We start from the raw sequence: 17,631 nt of genomic DNA on the forward strand, positions 1-17,631 counted from the left end.
CAATCAGAAAATGTCAGTCGGGTGTCAGTCTGAATGTCGCCCACCACTGGGCCAAGCTCAGGAAACGCCACGCTGTCTGTCTCCTCCATCTCCTGTCTATAAAATAGAAAACTAATAGGAATGCAAGCGTTTTGTGTGCATTTCTTTTATTTTCTTTGCGCTCTTTCTTTTGTGCTCAGTCTCTCTTGTTGTTTTGCGCACGCTCTTGTTCACTCAGCTTTTTGCTCCCTCTTTTGCTCTTGCACTCCTCTGCTCCCTCTTTTGCTCTTGCACTCCTCTGCTCCCTATTGAGCTCTCTCGTTCCCTCCCCCCGCTCCCTTTTTCAGTCTCGCTCTCCATCTTGCTTTCACTCCCTCTTTTTGCCTCACGTCTGGCTCCCTCTTTGGCTCCCTTTTTGGCTCCCCCCTTCTCGCTCCCCCCTTCTCGCTCCCCCCTTCTCGCTCCCCCCTTCTCGCTCCCTCTTTTGGCTCCCCCCTTCTCGCTCCCTCTTTTGGCTCCCCCCTTCTCGCTCCCTCTTTTGGCTCCCCCCTTCTCGCTCCCTCTTTTGGCTCCCTCCTTCTCGCTCCCTCTTTTGGCTCTTTCCTTCTCGCTCCCTCTTTTGGCTCTCTCCTTCTCGCTCCCTCTTTTGGCTCTCTCCTTCTCGCTCCCTCTTTTGGCTCTCTCCTTCTCGCTCCCTCTTTTGGCTCTCTCCTTCTCGCTCCCTCTTTTGGCTCTCTCCTTCTCGCTCCCTCTTTTGGCTCTCTCCTTCTCGCTCCCTCTTTTGGCTCTCTCCTTCTCGCTCCCTCTTTTGGCTCTCTCCTTCTCGCTCCCTCTTTTGGCTCTCTCCTTCTCGCTCCCTCTTTTGGCTCTCTCCTTCTCGCTCCCTCTTTTGGCTCTCTCCTTCTCGCTCCCTCTTTTGGCTCTTTCCTTCTCGCTCCCTCTTTTGGCTCTTTCCTTCTCGCTCCCTCTTTTGGCTCTTTCCTTCTCGCTCCCTCTTTTGGCTCTTTCCTTCTCGCTCCCTCTTTTGGCTCTTTCCTTCTCGCTCCCTCTTTTGGCTCTTTCCTTCTCGCGCTTTATTGTTTTTGTACATTTTGGAACTTGGGTTTTCTATGTGCTTACCTGTACATCCATGCAAGCGACTATTTCTATGTACTTTGACACACGTTTGTGGTGTGAAAGGCACCATGACAAGGCAATCCTGGTTGCCAAGGGAAACCCGCACAGTTCTTCCAGACGTTTTCAGGAGTGAAGCCCAGTGATGTACTGCTGGTCTAAGGTTGGAATCAATATCTGGCCTAGTTGTGCCTCCATGAGGGTTTCTTGCTGGCAGGCACACAAGGGGGGGGGGTCCTGCAACCAAATCGCTAAAATCCCATTTCCGTAATGCTATGGATCCTCTCCCTCATCACCCTAACTGGCCAGATTATCTGTATGTTGGGTGAAGCTTAATGAACGTGTGCTGAGCAGTTATTAGGGGCCAGTTACTCCTATAGATACCTGGACACTCCATTTTTCATAAATCTCCCCCCCCATAATCCTTCTCATTGAGGGCTGAGCCACGGACAAAAGCTCAATTGTCTCTTCTGTAACGTTATCCCCCACAGAGTATCGACCACACAGATCCATGTTCCTGGTAATGCTCATTACATATCATATCTGAGCTGGAGCTTCAAACAGTCATGGAAAGATCCGCACAAAAGGACCATAGAGGGAACTTTCCTGGCCTTTCCGGAAAGAGGCAGATTAGTGAAAGCGTAGACTCTGTTTACGAAAAGACCTTCATTCTGATTCACTCAGATATTAAGTACATTTTTATTTTATTATTGGAGTGCTATAATACTCTGTAAAATGCACTCATCCGGCCACTTTATTGGGTACACCTTGCTAGTACCGGGTTTGACCCTCTTTTTGCCTTCATTCTTCGTGGCATAGATTCTACAAGGTGTTGGAAACGTTCCTTCGAGATTTTGGTCTATATTGACGTAGTTGCTGCAGATTTGTTGGCTGCACGTCCATTAAGGCAACTTCTCCCATTCTCAACCCAATAGAGCACCTTGGGGATTTGGTGGATCTGGTGACTGTGGAGGACATTGGCGTACAGTGACCTCATTCTCGTGTTCAAGACACCAGTGGTGAGATGATTGGAGCTTTGTGACATGGTGCATTATCCTGCTGGAAGTAGTAATCGGAAGATGGGGACACTGTACTCATAAAGGGATGGATCAGTGGCGGCTGGTGCTCAAACATTTTGGGGGGGCGCAAACGTAAAAAAAAGAGAAATTGCAGCCTCACTGTGCCCTCTCAATTGTCGCCACTGTGCCCCTCCATTGTCGCCACTGTGCCCCTCCATTGTCGCCACTGTGCCCCTCCATTGTCGCCACTGTGCCCCTCCATTGTCGCCACTGTGCCCCTCCATTGTCGCCACTGTGCCCCTCCATTGTCGCCACTGTGCCCCTCCATTGTCGCCACTGTGCCCCTCCATTGTCGCCACTGTGCCCCTCCATTGTCGCCACTGTGCCCCTCAATTGTCGCCTCTGTGCCCCTTTTCGCCTCTGTGCCCATTGTCGCCGCTGTGCCCTTAATCCTTTGATGTCCCTCGATGTCTTCTCCCGCCTTGGTGACGCTTCAGCCAATCGGGTTACCGATGACCAGAATTGGCGAACCTGATTGGCTGAGACGGCCGTCATTCTTATCCAAGGAACGCACCCCCCGTACGTTCCCTGGATAAGACGTCCGGGAGACGAGGGCTGTACTCGAAAAGCCTATCGGAGCCGCTTGCTCTGATAGGCACTTCCACACAGCCAACCAGCTGCCGTTATTCAGGTGGTCGGCGCTCAATGTCCGGCCACCTGAATAGACCAGCGGCAGCTGGCAACAATAACATGCATGAATGTATGTTATTTTCAGTGGCGGTGCGGAGCCAGAGGGGGCGGCGCTCCAGCGCCCTCTATGGACGGACCGTCGCTGGGATGGATATGGTCAAGTAACAATACTTGAGTAGGCCGTGGCATATAAACGATGCTCAATTGGTACGAAGGGGCCCAAAGTGTGCCAAGAAAATGTCCCCCAGACTCTTACACCACCTCCACCAGCCTGAACCGTTGCTACAAGGCAGGATGGATCCATGCTTTCATGTTCACACCAAATTTTGACCCTACCATTCGAATGTCGCAGCTGAAATTGAAGCTCCTCAGACCAACAATTTTCCAGTCTTCTATATGTCCAATTTTGGTGACCCTGTGCGAATTGTAGCCTCAGTTTCCTGTTTTTGGCTGACAGAAGTGGCACCCAGTGTCGTCTTTTGCTTCAAAAGTTCGATGCGTTGTGCATTCGGAGATGGTATTCTGCATACCATGGTTGTAACATGGTTATTTGAGTTATTGTTGCCTTTCGATTTTCTGGAACCAGTCTCCCCATTTCCTTTGACATCAAGGAGGCATTTTCCTCCACACAACTGCCGCTCACTGGATATTTTCTCTTTTTTTTTTTTTTACCTTTTTTCTGTAAACCCGAGAGATGGTTGTGTGTGAAAATCCCAGTAGATCAGCCGTTTTTGAAATACTCAGACCAGCCCGTCTGGCACCAACAACCATGCAATGTTCAGAGTCACAACGAGGAAGTAAACCCTCCTCCTCCTTTTTTTTTTTTTTTTTTTTTTTTTACGCCCTGCAAGACAAAGGCTTAATGAGCTAGTATGCATAGCATACTAGCTCATTATGAAGTACTTGCCTGAGATCGAAGCCCCTGCAACGGTGCTCGTTGCGCCGTCTCTCCAGGAGCGACTTCCACATATCCCAGCTCAGGCGCTGTGACTGTCCGGAGCCGTGATGTAATTCCCATGCGGGTGCCGCCACTAACGGCATGATCACGTTAGAAGCGGCACGCTCAGTGCGCCTGCGCGCCGTTGTCTACGGCGCATGCGCCGTAGACATCGGTGCTTTTTTCTTTTGCAAATATCTCCTAAACCGTGTAGGTTTAGGAGATATTTCTTGCACCTTCAGGTAAGCCTTAATCTAGGCTTACCTGTAGGTTAAAGTGGTCTGTAAGTGTTTACACCCACTTTCCTCGCTCCTCCCTTTTCGCTCCTCCTCTTTCTGCTCTCACTCCCTCTTTTGCACCTCTAGGCTTACCTGTAGGTTAAAGTGGTCTGTAAGGGTTTACACCCACTTTCCTCGCTCCTCCCTCTTCGCTCCTCACTCCTCCCTTTTCGCTCCCTCTTTTTGCTCTCACTCCCTCTTTTGCACCTCTAGGCTTACCTGTAGGTTAAAGTGGCCTGTAAGGGTTTACACCCACTTTCCTCGCTCCTCCCCTTTCGCTCCTCCCCTTTCGCTCCTCCCCTTTCGCTCCTCCTCTTTCTGCTCTCACTCCCTCTTTTGCACCTCTAGGCTTACCTGTAGGTTAAAGTGGTCTGTAAGGGTTTACACCCACTTTCCTCGCTCCTCCCTCTTCGCTCCTCACTCCTCCCTTTTCGCTCCCTCTTTTTTCTCTCACTCCCTCTTTTGCACCTCTAGGCTTACCTGTAGGTTAAAGTGGTCTGTAAGGGTTTACACCCACTTTAAATCCACATTTTGATGCTCGGTTTGAACTTTAGCAAGTCGTCTTCACTAGTTTCTGCCATGTGATTGGCTGAATAGCTATTTGTGTTACCAAGCAAATGAACAGGTGTGACCGGTGAGTGTATATAACGTGTATCTGGAGAGCAATGTCACTCCTGTTAAATATATATAGGTAGATTCAAGTACCTATGCCTAAACTTGCGGCGGCGTAGCTTAGTGTGTTTAGGCTACGCCGCCGTAAGTTAGCTAGGCAAGTACATGATTCACAATGTACTTGCCTTCTAAGTTACGGCGGCGTAGCCTAAATCGGCGGGCATAAGGGCGCCTAATTCAAATGTGTTTGGGGGGGGCGTGTTTTATGTTAATAGTGCTTGACCTTGCGTTTTTATACTTTCTTGTGAACTGCGCATGCGCCAGGCGCCTTCATTTCCCAGTGTGCATTGCGGCTAAGTACGTCGCACGGGCCTATTGATTTTGACGTGGACGTAAACGACGTAAATCCCGATTCACGTACGACTTGCGCAAACGACATAAAAAAAAAACGAATTTCGACGCGGGAACGGCGGCCATACTTGACATTACTATTCCAATAGGTCATAGATCTAACTTTACGTGACCGATCTCTTACGTAAATGGCGTAAAAGTACTGCGTCGGCCGGGCGTACGTTCGTGAATCGGCGTATCGCCTCATTTACATATTCTACGCCGACCGCAATGGAAGCGCCACCTAGCGGCCATCCAAAATATTGCAATCTAAGATAGGACGGCGCAAGCCGTCGTATCTTAGATGTGTTTAAGCGTATCTCTGTTTGAGCATACGCTTAAACATAAGTTGGCGTAGATTCCGAGTTAGGTCGGCTTATCTACTGATAAGCCGGCCTAACTCTTTCTGAATCTACCTAATATTGTCTGTCTGGAGAGCGATGATATCACTTCCTTCTCAGTGCTCAGGTCTTTGTTTCTCGACACTCCATGTCCGCCATGGGGTGTAGTTAAAATGGAGTGTCCTTTTCTCGCTCCTCTGGATCTTATGAGGAAGCCCAGGGGAGCACATCTGCTGGCTTTGCCCCATTAGGGCAGCTTTTTGATGGGAAGAAAAGCTCTGTGTTGAGGGTAAACAAACCACTGAGAGCCACAGAAACGTAAACAGAAAGTTGCCCCCGGGGGTTAATTTGATGAACACAATGGAGAATTCTCACTTTCCACCTCCCGAGGACTTTGCAGTCGGAGAAGTCTGTTTTGTCTAAGCTGGTTAAACGCGGGTAGAATTTCATTTGAAAAAGAAAATTGATTTCAGAACATTTGCTAATTTTTTTTTTTAATGGTGAATAGCGTTATATTTGCCATAATTTTCAAAAGTCGCGGTGAAGGAACTGTAATGAAAATCTAACGGTGAAGTTGGTTTTCATTTGGGACATTCCATCAGTTCCAAGATTGAATATTAAAAAGCAAAAGAGAATTTTCCAACATGCATCGCGTGTCTGGTATTCTAGAATGTACTGATGAGATTTTGCATGTGAAGGTTCGTAGAAAATCTCATCAACGTGTGGCCAGCTTTATTATCGGATTTTATTAGTAGTTTGTTTTAATATGTAACATCATTTCAGGGATTTATATCTACAGTGGTTACTGGTGCTCCAAATTTTTGGGGGGGCGCAAACAACTGAAATTCAGAAAAAAAAAACCATTAATTGCAGCCCCACTGTGCCCATCTAACGCTGCCACTGTGCCCCATCCAACTCTGCCACTGTGCCCCACCCGCCCACCGTCTGCCCAGCACTTATCCTGTCTCGGTGGGGCAGTGGGTGATGACGGCTAGCGGTGTCCTCTGTTTTCTCCCATCCTCTCCTATGATTGGACGCCTAGTATGCGTCCAATCACAGCGCCTGTCATTTCAGCCAATCGGGTGACGGGTAACAGACCTGAGCACCTGATTGGCAGTTCAGTATTAAAAAAGTGAATATTCATTCGCTTTTCTTGCATAGCTGGGTCAACTGCGAGCGCCAAGCCTATGGCTCTTGGTGCTTCTAAACCCCCCCACTGCCATAATTCTGGCACCTGAATAGGGGGTGGCAGCGGCGGCCATGGATAGATTCATGCAATGCCTGAATCTATCTATTGGTGATAGAGGGAGTGCCTGGAGAGTGGGGGAGGCTCCCGTGTGCCTTTATGGACTGGCACTTATAACGCCTAACTACTGTTTTATTTTAGAACTTTGAACTTTTCGTTTTTGACCAATTGTGTTCTCAAGGTGAGAATTCACCTCCCTTCCTGTCTCTGACACTAGGATAAGAAGGCCATGGGTTAACCAAGACAGGTAGACTAGACACAGAACCATTAAAAACCTCCATCTTGGCTATAGCTGGCCATGTCTTGGTTGACTGTTGGCTGGCCATGTCTTGGTGGACTGTTGGCTGGCCATGTCTTGGTGGACTGTTGGCTGGCCATGTCTTGGTGGACTGTTGGCTGGCCATGTCTTGGTGGACTGTTGGCTGGCCATGTCTTGGTGGACTGTTGGCTGGCCATGTCTTGGTGGACTGTTGGCTGGCCATGTCTTGGTTGACTGTTGGCTGGCCATGCCCTGGTAGACTGTTGGCTGGCTATACACCAGTAGAACGTTCGTGCAATTTTCTAAAGGTTAGTGGGGTCATATTGATGATCAGTTTCGACGCCGCAGGATGGATTTTTTTTTTCTCAAACTACTTAAATTCTAACTGAATGTAGTTTTCATTTGGGAAATATGTCCTTCTTGTAATGCTTATCGCCTAGGCACCAAATAAACTTCTTCCCCCTAAAAGTTTTAAGTGCTTTCAAATGAAATAGTTTGACTCCATGATGGGCCATTGAATGTGACCAATCATTTTTTCAGAATTTCCATAGAAACGTTTAAACAAAATTCTACTGATGTATGGCCAGCCAAACTGAAAGATAATTTTTTTTTGTAGAAAGGAAAGGTCAAAGTGGGAAAGTTTGTAGAAAATTGTTAAAATAATAAAAATTTGCTTGGTGTGATTTAGATTGTACTTTGTACTTTTATTGCCTTTTATCTTAAAATCCTGTAGACCACATCTGACTATTTCTCACTTTTTTTTTTTTTAGGTGTCTTTGATTTTTTTTTTCTTATGAGACGGACCACACCAGCCAATCAAAATAGAGTCCCTCAAGTTGAAAGTGGACTTTCTGGTGGCGCCTTTTGGCCTAAAGAAGCCTGTGCTGAAAGAGGCGGCAGCCGTGTTGGCGGCGGTTCCAGGGTCAGGGAAACCAAAAACTGTAAACGTGGATCGCCACAAAGGTCGCTACTCTGAAAACATGGACAACGAGTCCCAATATTCTGGGTACTCCTACAAGTCGGGGCAGTCTCGAAGTTCCCGCAAACACAGGTAAGAGACTGCTATTCAGAAATTTAAATTGATGCCAGGGATGCAAGTATGCTTGCTTGGCTGCTTTGGGGCCTGGGTTCAGCAGGGGTCCAGTTGTGTGCCCTGCTCCTGTTTTCCCTTGATGCCTCAAGGGCAGGTTGGTGAAACGTTTTATGATATAACTTATATTGGGGACTTTTTATTGTGCTAAATTCTGATGATTGGGTTTTTAATTGATTTCATAGAAATATTGGAGTCTTAATTGATACATAAAGGTGTGGTTATTGCTTGTCGTATGCAGATTAGTCAAATGGCACAGAGCTATGAGAGAGTAGAGAAGGCCACAGAGAAGGGTCCGATGGTGGCAAACGTCAGAATTTTAATGCAGAACTCTGACTAACTCTGATACTAAATAAGACCGTGTTTGTCAGCTTAAAGGGTATAGGGGGCCTTGGCTAAGGCTCCTGACATGGCCAAAGGGCCATACAGGATGTTTAGTATATTTAATGCTATGGGAGATTGCCAGTGACTGAAGTCACACTGCAGAAGTTGGTCAACACACTTCAGGTGAGGGTCAGGCTGTGGCCCTGCTACAGGCATTGGCCAGAGGCTGTGGCCCTGCTACAGGCGTTGGCCAGAGGCTGTGGCCCTGCTACAGGCGTTGGCCAGAGGCTGTGGCCCTGCTACAGGCGTTGGCCAGAGGCTGTGGCCCTGCTACAGGCGTTGGCCAGAGGCTGTGGCCCTGCTACAGGCGTTGGCCAGGCCCTTTGGATCAGTACTATTACAGTCCCTTTACAAATTGCTTCTACTGCTATAGATTCCTGGGGTCAGAGATGCACAATAAGAAAAACATCTATTCATTTCTTGAGCAGTCTCTACTAATGCACAGTACCCAATGAGCACTGTCCTTCTCTATGCCCTTTCAGTTTATTAAATCTATATAGTTTTCATTAGGCTATAAGGACTGTTTAAGACTGTTGTCCCCTCAGATGCTAGCAGTGCAATGCATGTCCATGACAGACCAATAGAGCTGTGTATATTGTGTGGTAGAATGTTGGAGGGTATGCGACTTTCACTGGGAACAATGTCGAAATATGCATACTGAGTGCCACTCTGTTTACAGAAAGCTTTGAGTATTGAGCTTTGACCCTAAGAGTTAACATGTGACTTTATTTTGTCTGTACAGAGAACGGAGGGATCGTCATCGATCCAAAAGCCGAGATGGCAGCAGTCGCGGTGATAAATCGGTCACCATCCAAGCTCCAGGAGAGCCTTTGTTAGACAACGAGTCAACGAGAGGAGAAGACCGGGTACATCATCTCCTAAATACCATTACATTGTGGGGGACGTAAATGGGGTTGCAATTGACAAAAAAACATAGGATGTTGGATTTGATCGTTTAGCAAGTCCTAAACAAAATTGTAGTTGGAATTGGGTTTCTTTACACACTGTCTCCATCTTGTCCTTGTTGGTATTTCTATAGAAACAAAACATGGTAAGCACTCTTGTGCCATAACCTAACCAGAGGTTGTACCATATTCATAAAAGGGTATGATACTACACCCATTACGGTACCTGCGTTTTTTACTGGGGGTAAAGACTTGGGGTGGCCAAGATATTTGGTGTTTTTTTTTCTTCAAAAGGTCAACTTGCCCTTTTACTAAAACTGGCTTCATGCGGTTGGATATCTATTCAAACATTTGTGAGGAAATTCTGAAATATCGTTGGTCAGAACATTCTTTCTTGCCATCGACTCAACTTTTGTTTGAAAAACCCCTAAAATTTCATCTAGCCATATTAAATATATTCCATCACAACATGTACAATTCCTGAACAAAAACCCCCATTTCTTTCATTTGTGAAATACTTTCGATCCCGTTCGAGTTTTCTCGTCCCTATGATTGAAAACGTATGTTTTTGATTCCACTAGCTTTAAAAAAATTGAACACTCAGGAAAAATTTCAAGGGAAATTCTATGGGTGTATGGCCAGCTTAGGAATCCTGGGGCCCCATAGAATATTTTGATAGGGCCCCCAGTTGAAACCGTGCATGCTACAAATCCCATAGTCCATTTAGGGAGCAAGCAAAGGGAGAGTGGCTACATTTCTACATACAGTGGGACCAAGACAGTGTGGCTACGTTCCTACATATAGTGGGGCCAAGACAAGGTGGCTATGTTCCTACATACAGTAGTGCTAAGACCAGGTGGCCATGTTCCTACATACAGTGGGGCCAAGACCGGGTGGCCATGTTCCTACATACAGTGGGGCCAAGACCGGGTGGCCATGTTCCTACATACAGTGGAGCCAAGACCGGGTGGCCATGTTCCTACATACAGTGGGGCCAAGACCGGGTGGCCATGTTCCTACATACAGTGGGGCCAAGACCGGGTGGCCATGTTCCTACATACAGTGGGGCCAAGACCGGGTGGCCATGTTCCTACATACAGTGGGGCCAAGACCGGGTGGCCATGTTCCTACATACAGTGGGGCCAAGACCGGGTGGCCATGTTCCTACATACAGTGGGGCCAAGACCGGGTGGCCATGTTCCTACATACAGTGGGGCCAAGACCGGGTGGCCATGTTCCTACATACAGTGGGGCCAAGACCGGGTGGCCATGTTCCTACATACAGTGGGGCCAAGACCGGGTGGCCATGTTCCTACATACAGTGGGGCCAAGACCGGGTGGCCATGTTCCTACATACAGTGGGGCCAAGACCGGGTGGCCATGTTCCTACATACAGTGGGGCCAAGACCGGGTGGCTATGTTCCTACATACAGTGGGGCCAAGACCGGTTGGCTATGTTCCTACATACAGTGGGACCACGGAGAATGAACATGTCCACCATCCTAATCGGTTTTGCAGCCTTCTAGGGGCCCTCTTCCTACCCCAGGCCCCATAGAAGCAACATGGGCTGCTCTAGCATTTGGCTATGCCACAGAGCACAAAAAGTTGGCATAAAAAAACATTCCTCCTTTTTTTTGCTACTTGCTAAAAAGCGCACATGTGCAGCTGGGCTTTAGTCAGTCCGCTTGTTGCCTCTTCTTTTTCTTACTTGGCATGGAAGCGTGCGAATAGCTCTGCGACGCAGCGGAAGGACCCGCACATTGCCTGCCATCACCTCGTGACTAATTATTTTCCGCCAGTGTCTGCAGCTTCAATTAGCAGAGTTTATTGATTCCTTGCAGCATTTATCGGCATCTCCAGACGAGATCCCGCGGCGTTGCGCTAACCAGCAAGTCCGGCCGCGTAAGCGAGACGGGTCCTCGTGTCTTTGACCGGTTGCCAGGGAGAGCTTGCGAAAAGGATTCGCAGCACAGGGGTCGCCGTTTTTTTGACGGCTATTGGCTACCGGTGATGTCATTGTTTCCAGGCCATGTGAAGGCCAGGAGGAGACGGCGGAACCTTTTTTTTTTTTTTTGTCTTTACTATGGAAACTCCGTTTAGCGGCCTGGCTGTACAAATTTACCTTTCCACACCTCATTAAACCAGAGGAAGGAACAAATACCCTTCCTATTAGTTCAATGCCTTCCTCCAAGAGCATACAGCTAAACGCGTCGGTAAATAACAGACATCTCGCTTGGTTAAAAATACATTTCAATTATAGTTTTAGTATTTATTATTATTCAGGATTTATATAGCACAAACCGTTTGCACAGCTCTTTACAACATGCAGGCCGTACTTCTTTTTTTTATTTCATTTTTCTTAACCGCTTAAGCCCCGGACCGTTTGACCTGGCCAAAGACCAGGCCACTTTTGCGATTCGGCACTGCGTCGCTTTAACTGACTATTGCGCGGTCGTGCGACGTGGTTTCCAAACACAATTGACGTCCTTTTTTCCCCGCAAATCGAGCTTTCTTTTGGTGATATTTGATCACATATGCGGTTTTTATTTTTTGCGCTTTAACCACTTAAGGACCCCTTCACGCCGATTTACGACCCAGTCCGAAGCTCCGCGACTGCGGGACTCAGTCCGACCCAGTCCGAAGCTCCGCGACTGCGGGACTCGCGGACCAGATCGCCGCTGGAGTCCCGCAATGAGTCCCCGGAGCAGAAGAACAGCAGCTTCCCCGTTCTTCACTGTGGCGCCATCATCGATCGTGTGTTCCCTTACATAGGGAAACACAATAGATGACGTCACACCTACAGCCACACCCCCCTACAGTTGTAAACACACATGAGGTCACACATAACCCCATCAGCTCCCCCTTGTGGTTAACTCCCAAACTGCAATTGTCATTTTCACAATAAACAATGTTTTTTAAATGCATTTTTTGCTGTGAAAATGACAATGGTCCCAAAAATTTGTCAAAATTGTCCGAAGTGTCCGCCATAATGTCGCAGTCACGAAAAAAATCGCTGATCGCCGCCATTAGTAATAAAACATTTTATAAAAATGCAATAAAACTATGCCCTATTTTGTAAACGCTATACATTTTGCGCAAACCAATAAACGCTTATTGCGATATTTTTTTTTTTTTACCAAAAATAGGTAGAAGAATACGTATCGGCCTAAACTGAGGAAAAATTATTTTTTATATATATTTTTGGGGGGATATTTATTATAGCAAAAAGTAAAAAATATTGATTTTTTTTTTCAAAATTGTCGCTCTATTTTTGTTTATAGCGCAAAAAATAAAAACTGCAGAGGTGATCAAATGCCACCAAAAGAAAGCTCTATTTGTGGGGAAAAAAGGACGCCAATTTTGTTTGGGAGCCACGTCGCACGACCGTGCAATTGTCAGTTAAAGCGACGCAGTGCCGAATCGCATAAACTGGCTGTTCCTTTAGCTGCCTAAAGGTCCGGGGCTTAAGTGGTTAAATAGAACGACAATTTTGAAAAAAAAAGCAATTATTTACTTTTTGCTATAATAAATATCCCCAAAAAATATATAAAAGATATTTTTTTCTTCAGTTTAGGCCGATACGTATTCTACATATTTTTGGTAAAGCGTTTGGTTTGCGCAAAAGTTATAGCGTCTACAAAATAGGGGATAGTTTTATGGCATTTTTATAAAAAATATGTTTTACTAGTGATGGCGGCGATCAGGGATTATTTGATTTTTTTTTTTTTTTTTTTTATCGTGACTGCGACATTATGGCGGACAGATCAGACACTTTTGACACCGTTTTTGGGACCATTTTCATTTATACAGCGATCAGTGCTATAAAAATGCACTGATTACTGTAAAAATTACACTGGCAGGGAAGGGGGTTAACCTGTAGGGGCGCTGAAGGGGCTAAGTGTGTCCTAGGGAGTGATTCTAACTGTTAGGGGGCGTGGCTACGATCAGGTCACTGATCGCTGTTCCCGATTATAGGGAGCATTCGATCAGTGACATGTCACTAGGAAGAACGGGGATATGTTGTGTTTACACTGACACCTCCCTGTTCTTCAGCTCTGTGACCCGATCGCGGGGACACAGGCAGACATAGAGTCCACAGGTCCTGTGAGCACGCCGGCGAGCGACCACACGGCGGCAAATTAAAGGGGACGTACCTGTACGCCCATTTACCCAGCCGTGCCATTCTGTTGACATACAAGTTTGTACGGCGGTCCTTAAGCGGTTAAGAATGGTGTGACGGCCGTAACAAGGACTGACTGTGCAAACTCAGGCCTACTCTTCAGAATATGTATTACATCTTGGTAACATTTTAAAGTATGCTTCAAGTGGAACTTCACCCAACTCCCTCACCATAGATGGGTTATCCCCCAAATGGCATACTCACATGACCCAGTGGTGTTCTGAAGAGATCCGCCATGCCGCTGGAGCACGCCAATGTCTGACGCCGCCATCTTCTTCTGTGACGTCATCAGGGGCCTGGCTTTTTTTCTGGGTTCTTGCAGCCGGCCTCCCAATGATGACAAAAAAAAGTTAAACAGTTATCGCTGTGTACTACTGAAACCCCTCAGTGTTATGGAAGAGAATCAAGGGTAGGATGAGTTCTGTAGTCCAAGGAGATGGCTTTAAACAATGTGACCGATAAGGGCTCGGCACAGGAAATCCTGGAGTGACAACTCCTCCATGGATACAGTATGGTAAGGAAGCTTTGTCACCTGAGGAGGACCAGTGGCTGCCACTCATACGGGGCGCCGCCCTCCTAATCCATGTGCCTGCCCCTAATCTACATGCTAGATGCATGGATTTCAATGTGTGTTTTTAAAAAAATAAAATAAATTTGAAGCACATGATTGGAGCCTGAGCCTCTTATTGGCTTAAAAAAAGGGAGGACTCGGGGCGCAGAGCACTGCGCCCCGAGCCCACCCAGTTGTGTGACCGCAAATTTAATATTCGCTAATGTCGTCTTGTTTCTCCTCCCAGCCATTTAGGAAGCGGGTTCTGAGATCCGCTTGGGCGCATGAGTCCTAAAACCAGGCTTGGGCGCACGAGCCCTAAAGCCCCCGGCTTGGGCCGCACTAGTCCTAAAACCCCAGCTTGGGCGCACGAAATGATGTAAATGTATATTAAAAATAACAATGAATTCACTCCCCTAGAATAACAGAAGATGTAATCCATTCCAGGATGATTCGGTTTTTTAGGTGGGTTTGGTGGGAGATTTATAGCGTGAGAGTGTCTGTATCTGTAACGTAAGAAGCGGAGCCAGCGGCTGTGTGTTTCAGGCTCCATATTGTAATCCATACCCCCCCTCCCGCCCCCCCCTCCTCTATACCTTAACACGGTCGTTCAACCGGTTGGGTTTTCACGTCACAAGATCAAACTTGTCGTTCTCCAGTGTGTTTTTTTTTTTTTGCGTCTCATCGAAGGAAACCAAAACACTCCTACAGGGCTGCGAGAAAGAAAGCCCCCGAAATAAGTTTCCATATAAAAACGACATATTAACACAACAGCTCCCCACGCAGCGATGTGAAAATGCGCGGCGGCGGCTCTCTAGCGAAGGCTGGCACCTGTTCGTCTTGTACCTCCGCCAAGTCGGAGCTCCCCCAGCTTGTGTGATCTTGTATGGTGGAGAAGGGAGGGGAGGGAAGCCGCCAACAGTCCCATGTTATGAGATGAATTCAAAATGAGAATTGGCTTTTATAAAGCCGCCGCCGGCTACGCTTATAAGATTTTGTAAGGTATGCCTGGAAAGAGATTAAAAACGCCTAACGAAACATTTTATTTTTATTTTGTTTGTGTTTAGTTTTGTGTAGAGTGGGAAAGAGAATCTTTTTTTATATTTTTTTTTCTTTTTTCTATTTTTTTTTTTTATGTTTGAGACACCATTGGGTAGATTTCCTACACTTCCTGTCTCTGTAACACCTGTACAAAGAATGAGAGTTGTGGTTGTCACAGGGACAGGAAGTTGGGTGGTTCCACTAAAAAGAATGTATATTTTTGGAGACCTGTGCCCAAAGGGCAATTAAAATCTGGCAGAGGTTTTAACCCTTTCCATCTCTATCTACAATTGAATACAATGGGCCAGATTCACGTAGGAGCGCCTATCTTTGTTCCGGCGTAGCGTATCCTATTTACGATACGCCTCCGCAACTTAGACGGGCAAGTGCAGTATTCACAAAGCACTTGCTCCGTAAGTTGCGGCGGCGTAGCGTAAATTGGCCGGCGTAAGGCCGCCTACTTCAAATGTAGAAGAGGTGGGCGTGTTGTATTTAAATCAATCGTGACCCCACGTAAATGACGCACTTAAAGAAGCGCGCATGCGCGCGCATGCTCAGTATCACATCAAATTTTTTCCCTAAGTTACGCGGGCTGAATGCCTGTGACGTGAACGTAACCTACGCACAGCCCCATTCATGTACGACTTATGTAAACAACGTAAAAAGATGCGCTTGCCGACGTCCATACTTTGCATTACCTACGCCTCATATAGCAGGGGTAACTTTACGCCGGACGTAAGCCTTACGTAAAAGGCGTAGCGGCCGCAAGTACTTTCGTGAATCGGCGTATCTACCTACTTTACATATTCGACGCGTAAATCTACGGAAGTGCCCCTTGCGGGCAGCGTAAATATTGCACCCAAGATACGACAGCGTAGGAGACTTACACCGCTCGTATCTTTGCCAAATCTATGCGTAACTGATTCTAAGAATCAGACGCATAGATACGACGGCTCGGATTCGGACTTACGACGGCGTACGTGGAGATACGCCGTCGTAAGTCCATCGTGAATCTGGCCCATTGTTTCCAGGAAATTGGTGGTAACCCTGGATGATGCCTGAACAATGAGGGCGCCACCTTTCTGGAGATAAATAAATGAAGGCATAGTCGGGGGGGGGGGGGGGGGTCTCTGTGAGAGGTAATAAATACTAGAAGTGTTTTATTGAGAATGCTGCACTTGACGTGAATTAAATATATCTGATATCAGGTCCACTTTAAGGTGACTCTCCTTTTTTTGTTTGGTCTACAGGATGACAACTGGGGAGAAACCACCACCGTGGTCACCGGGACCTCGGAACACAGCATATCCCACGATGACATTACCCGTATCACTAAGGACATGGAGGACAGCGCCAACCTGGACTGCTCCCGCCACTTGGGTGTCATTGTTGGTGGAGTCTTGGCCTTTGTCTCTTTCCTCACCCCCATTGCCTTCATGCTGTTGCCCAAAATCTTACCGTGGGATCTGGAAGCTTGCGGCACGCCCTGTGAGGGCCTCTTCATCTCCGTGGCCTTCAAACTTCTCATCCTCCTGGTGGGCAGCTGGGCGCTCTTCTTCCGACGCCCCAAAGCCTTCTTCCCACGGGTGTTCGTCTTCCGGGCGCTCATCATGGTGCTTATTTTTCTGCTGGTGGTGTCCTACTGGCTCTTCTATGCTGTCCGGATCCTCACCACCGCCGAGAGGAATTACCAGGGGATAGTACAATACGCCGTGTCGCTGGTGGACGCTTTGCTGTTTGTTCACTACTTGGCGGTGGTCTTGCTGGAGTTACGGCAACTGCAACCTCAGTTCACCATCAAGGTTGTCAGGTCCACAGACGGGGCAAGCAGGCATTACAATATTGGCCACTTAAGGTAAGATGGAATATTTTAACAGCTCATTATGTGTATGGTAGATGCGATAACCGGATAAAGCTCCTAGGGCTTGGGTGAGCTTGAGCTAGAGCTTGGGTGAGCTTGAGCAGGGATCTCCAAACTATGGCCCTCCAGCTGTTGTGGAACTACCTTTCCCATGAGGCATGGTAAAAGAACTAACATTTACAGACATGACTAGGCATGATGGGAACTCTAGTTCCTGAAAATCTGGAGGGCCATAATTTGGAGACCCCTGAGCTAGAGCTTGGGTGAGGGTGAGCTTGAGCTAGCTTGGGTGAACCTTGGCTAATGCATGGTTGAGACCCACCTCGAGCTAGGGCTTGGGTGAACCTTGGCTAAGGCATGGTTGAGCCCCACCTCGAGCTAGGGCTTGGGTGAACCTTGGCTAAGGCATGGTTGAGCCCCACCTCGAGCTAGGGCTTGGGTGAACCTTGGCTAAGGCATTGTTGAGCCCCACCTCGAGCTAGGGCTTGGGTGAACCTTGGCTAAGGCATGGTTGAGCCCCACCTCGAGCTAGGGCTTGGGTGAACCCTGGCTAAGGCATGGTTGAGACCCACCTCGAGCTAGGGCTTGGGTGAACCTTGGCTTAGGCATGGTTGAGACCCAACCATGCCCTTGGGTGAACCTCGGCTAGGGCATGGTTGAGACCCACCTCGAGCTAGGGCTTGGGTGAACCTCGGCTAGGGCATGGTTGAGACCCACCTCGAGCTAGGGCTTGGGTGAGCCACGGCGAGCACTTGG

The 17,631-nt window shown here is 47.6% G+C and overlaps 1 protein-coding gene across 1 annotated transcript in view; it reads left to right on the forward strand.

The window, feature by feature from the left end:
• The window catches only part of VANGL2 (VANGL planar cell polarity protein 2), a 132,071-nt gene that overhangs the window by 94,575 nt on the left and 19,865 nt on the right, over positions 1–17,631 (forward strand). Inside the window, exons 3-5 of the mRNA XM_040333050.1 lie at positions 7,635–7,915; positions 9,081–9,204; positions 16,265–16,869. Of these exons, the coding sequence (XP_040188984.1) occupies positions 7,845–7,915; positions 9,081–9,204; positions 16,265–16,869 (800 nt within the window). The 5' untranslated portion in view covers positions 7,635–7,844. The remainder of the gene's footprint in view (positions 1–7,634; positions 7,916–9,080; positions 9,205–16,264; positions 16,870–17,631) is intronic.

Source organism: Rana temporaria, chromosome 13 (genome assembly GCF_905171775.1).
Source record: "Rana temporaria chromosome 13, aRanTem1.1, whole genome shotgun sequence".
NCBI classification, from domain to species: Eukaryota; Metazoa; Chordata; class Amphibia; order Anura; family Ranidae; genus Rana; species Rana temporaria.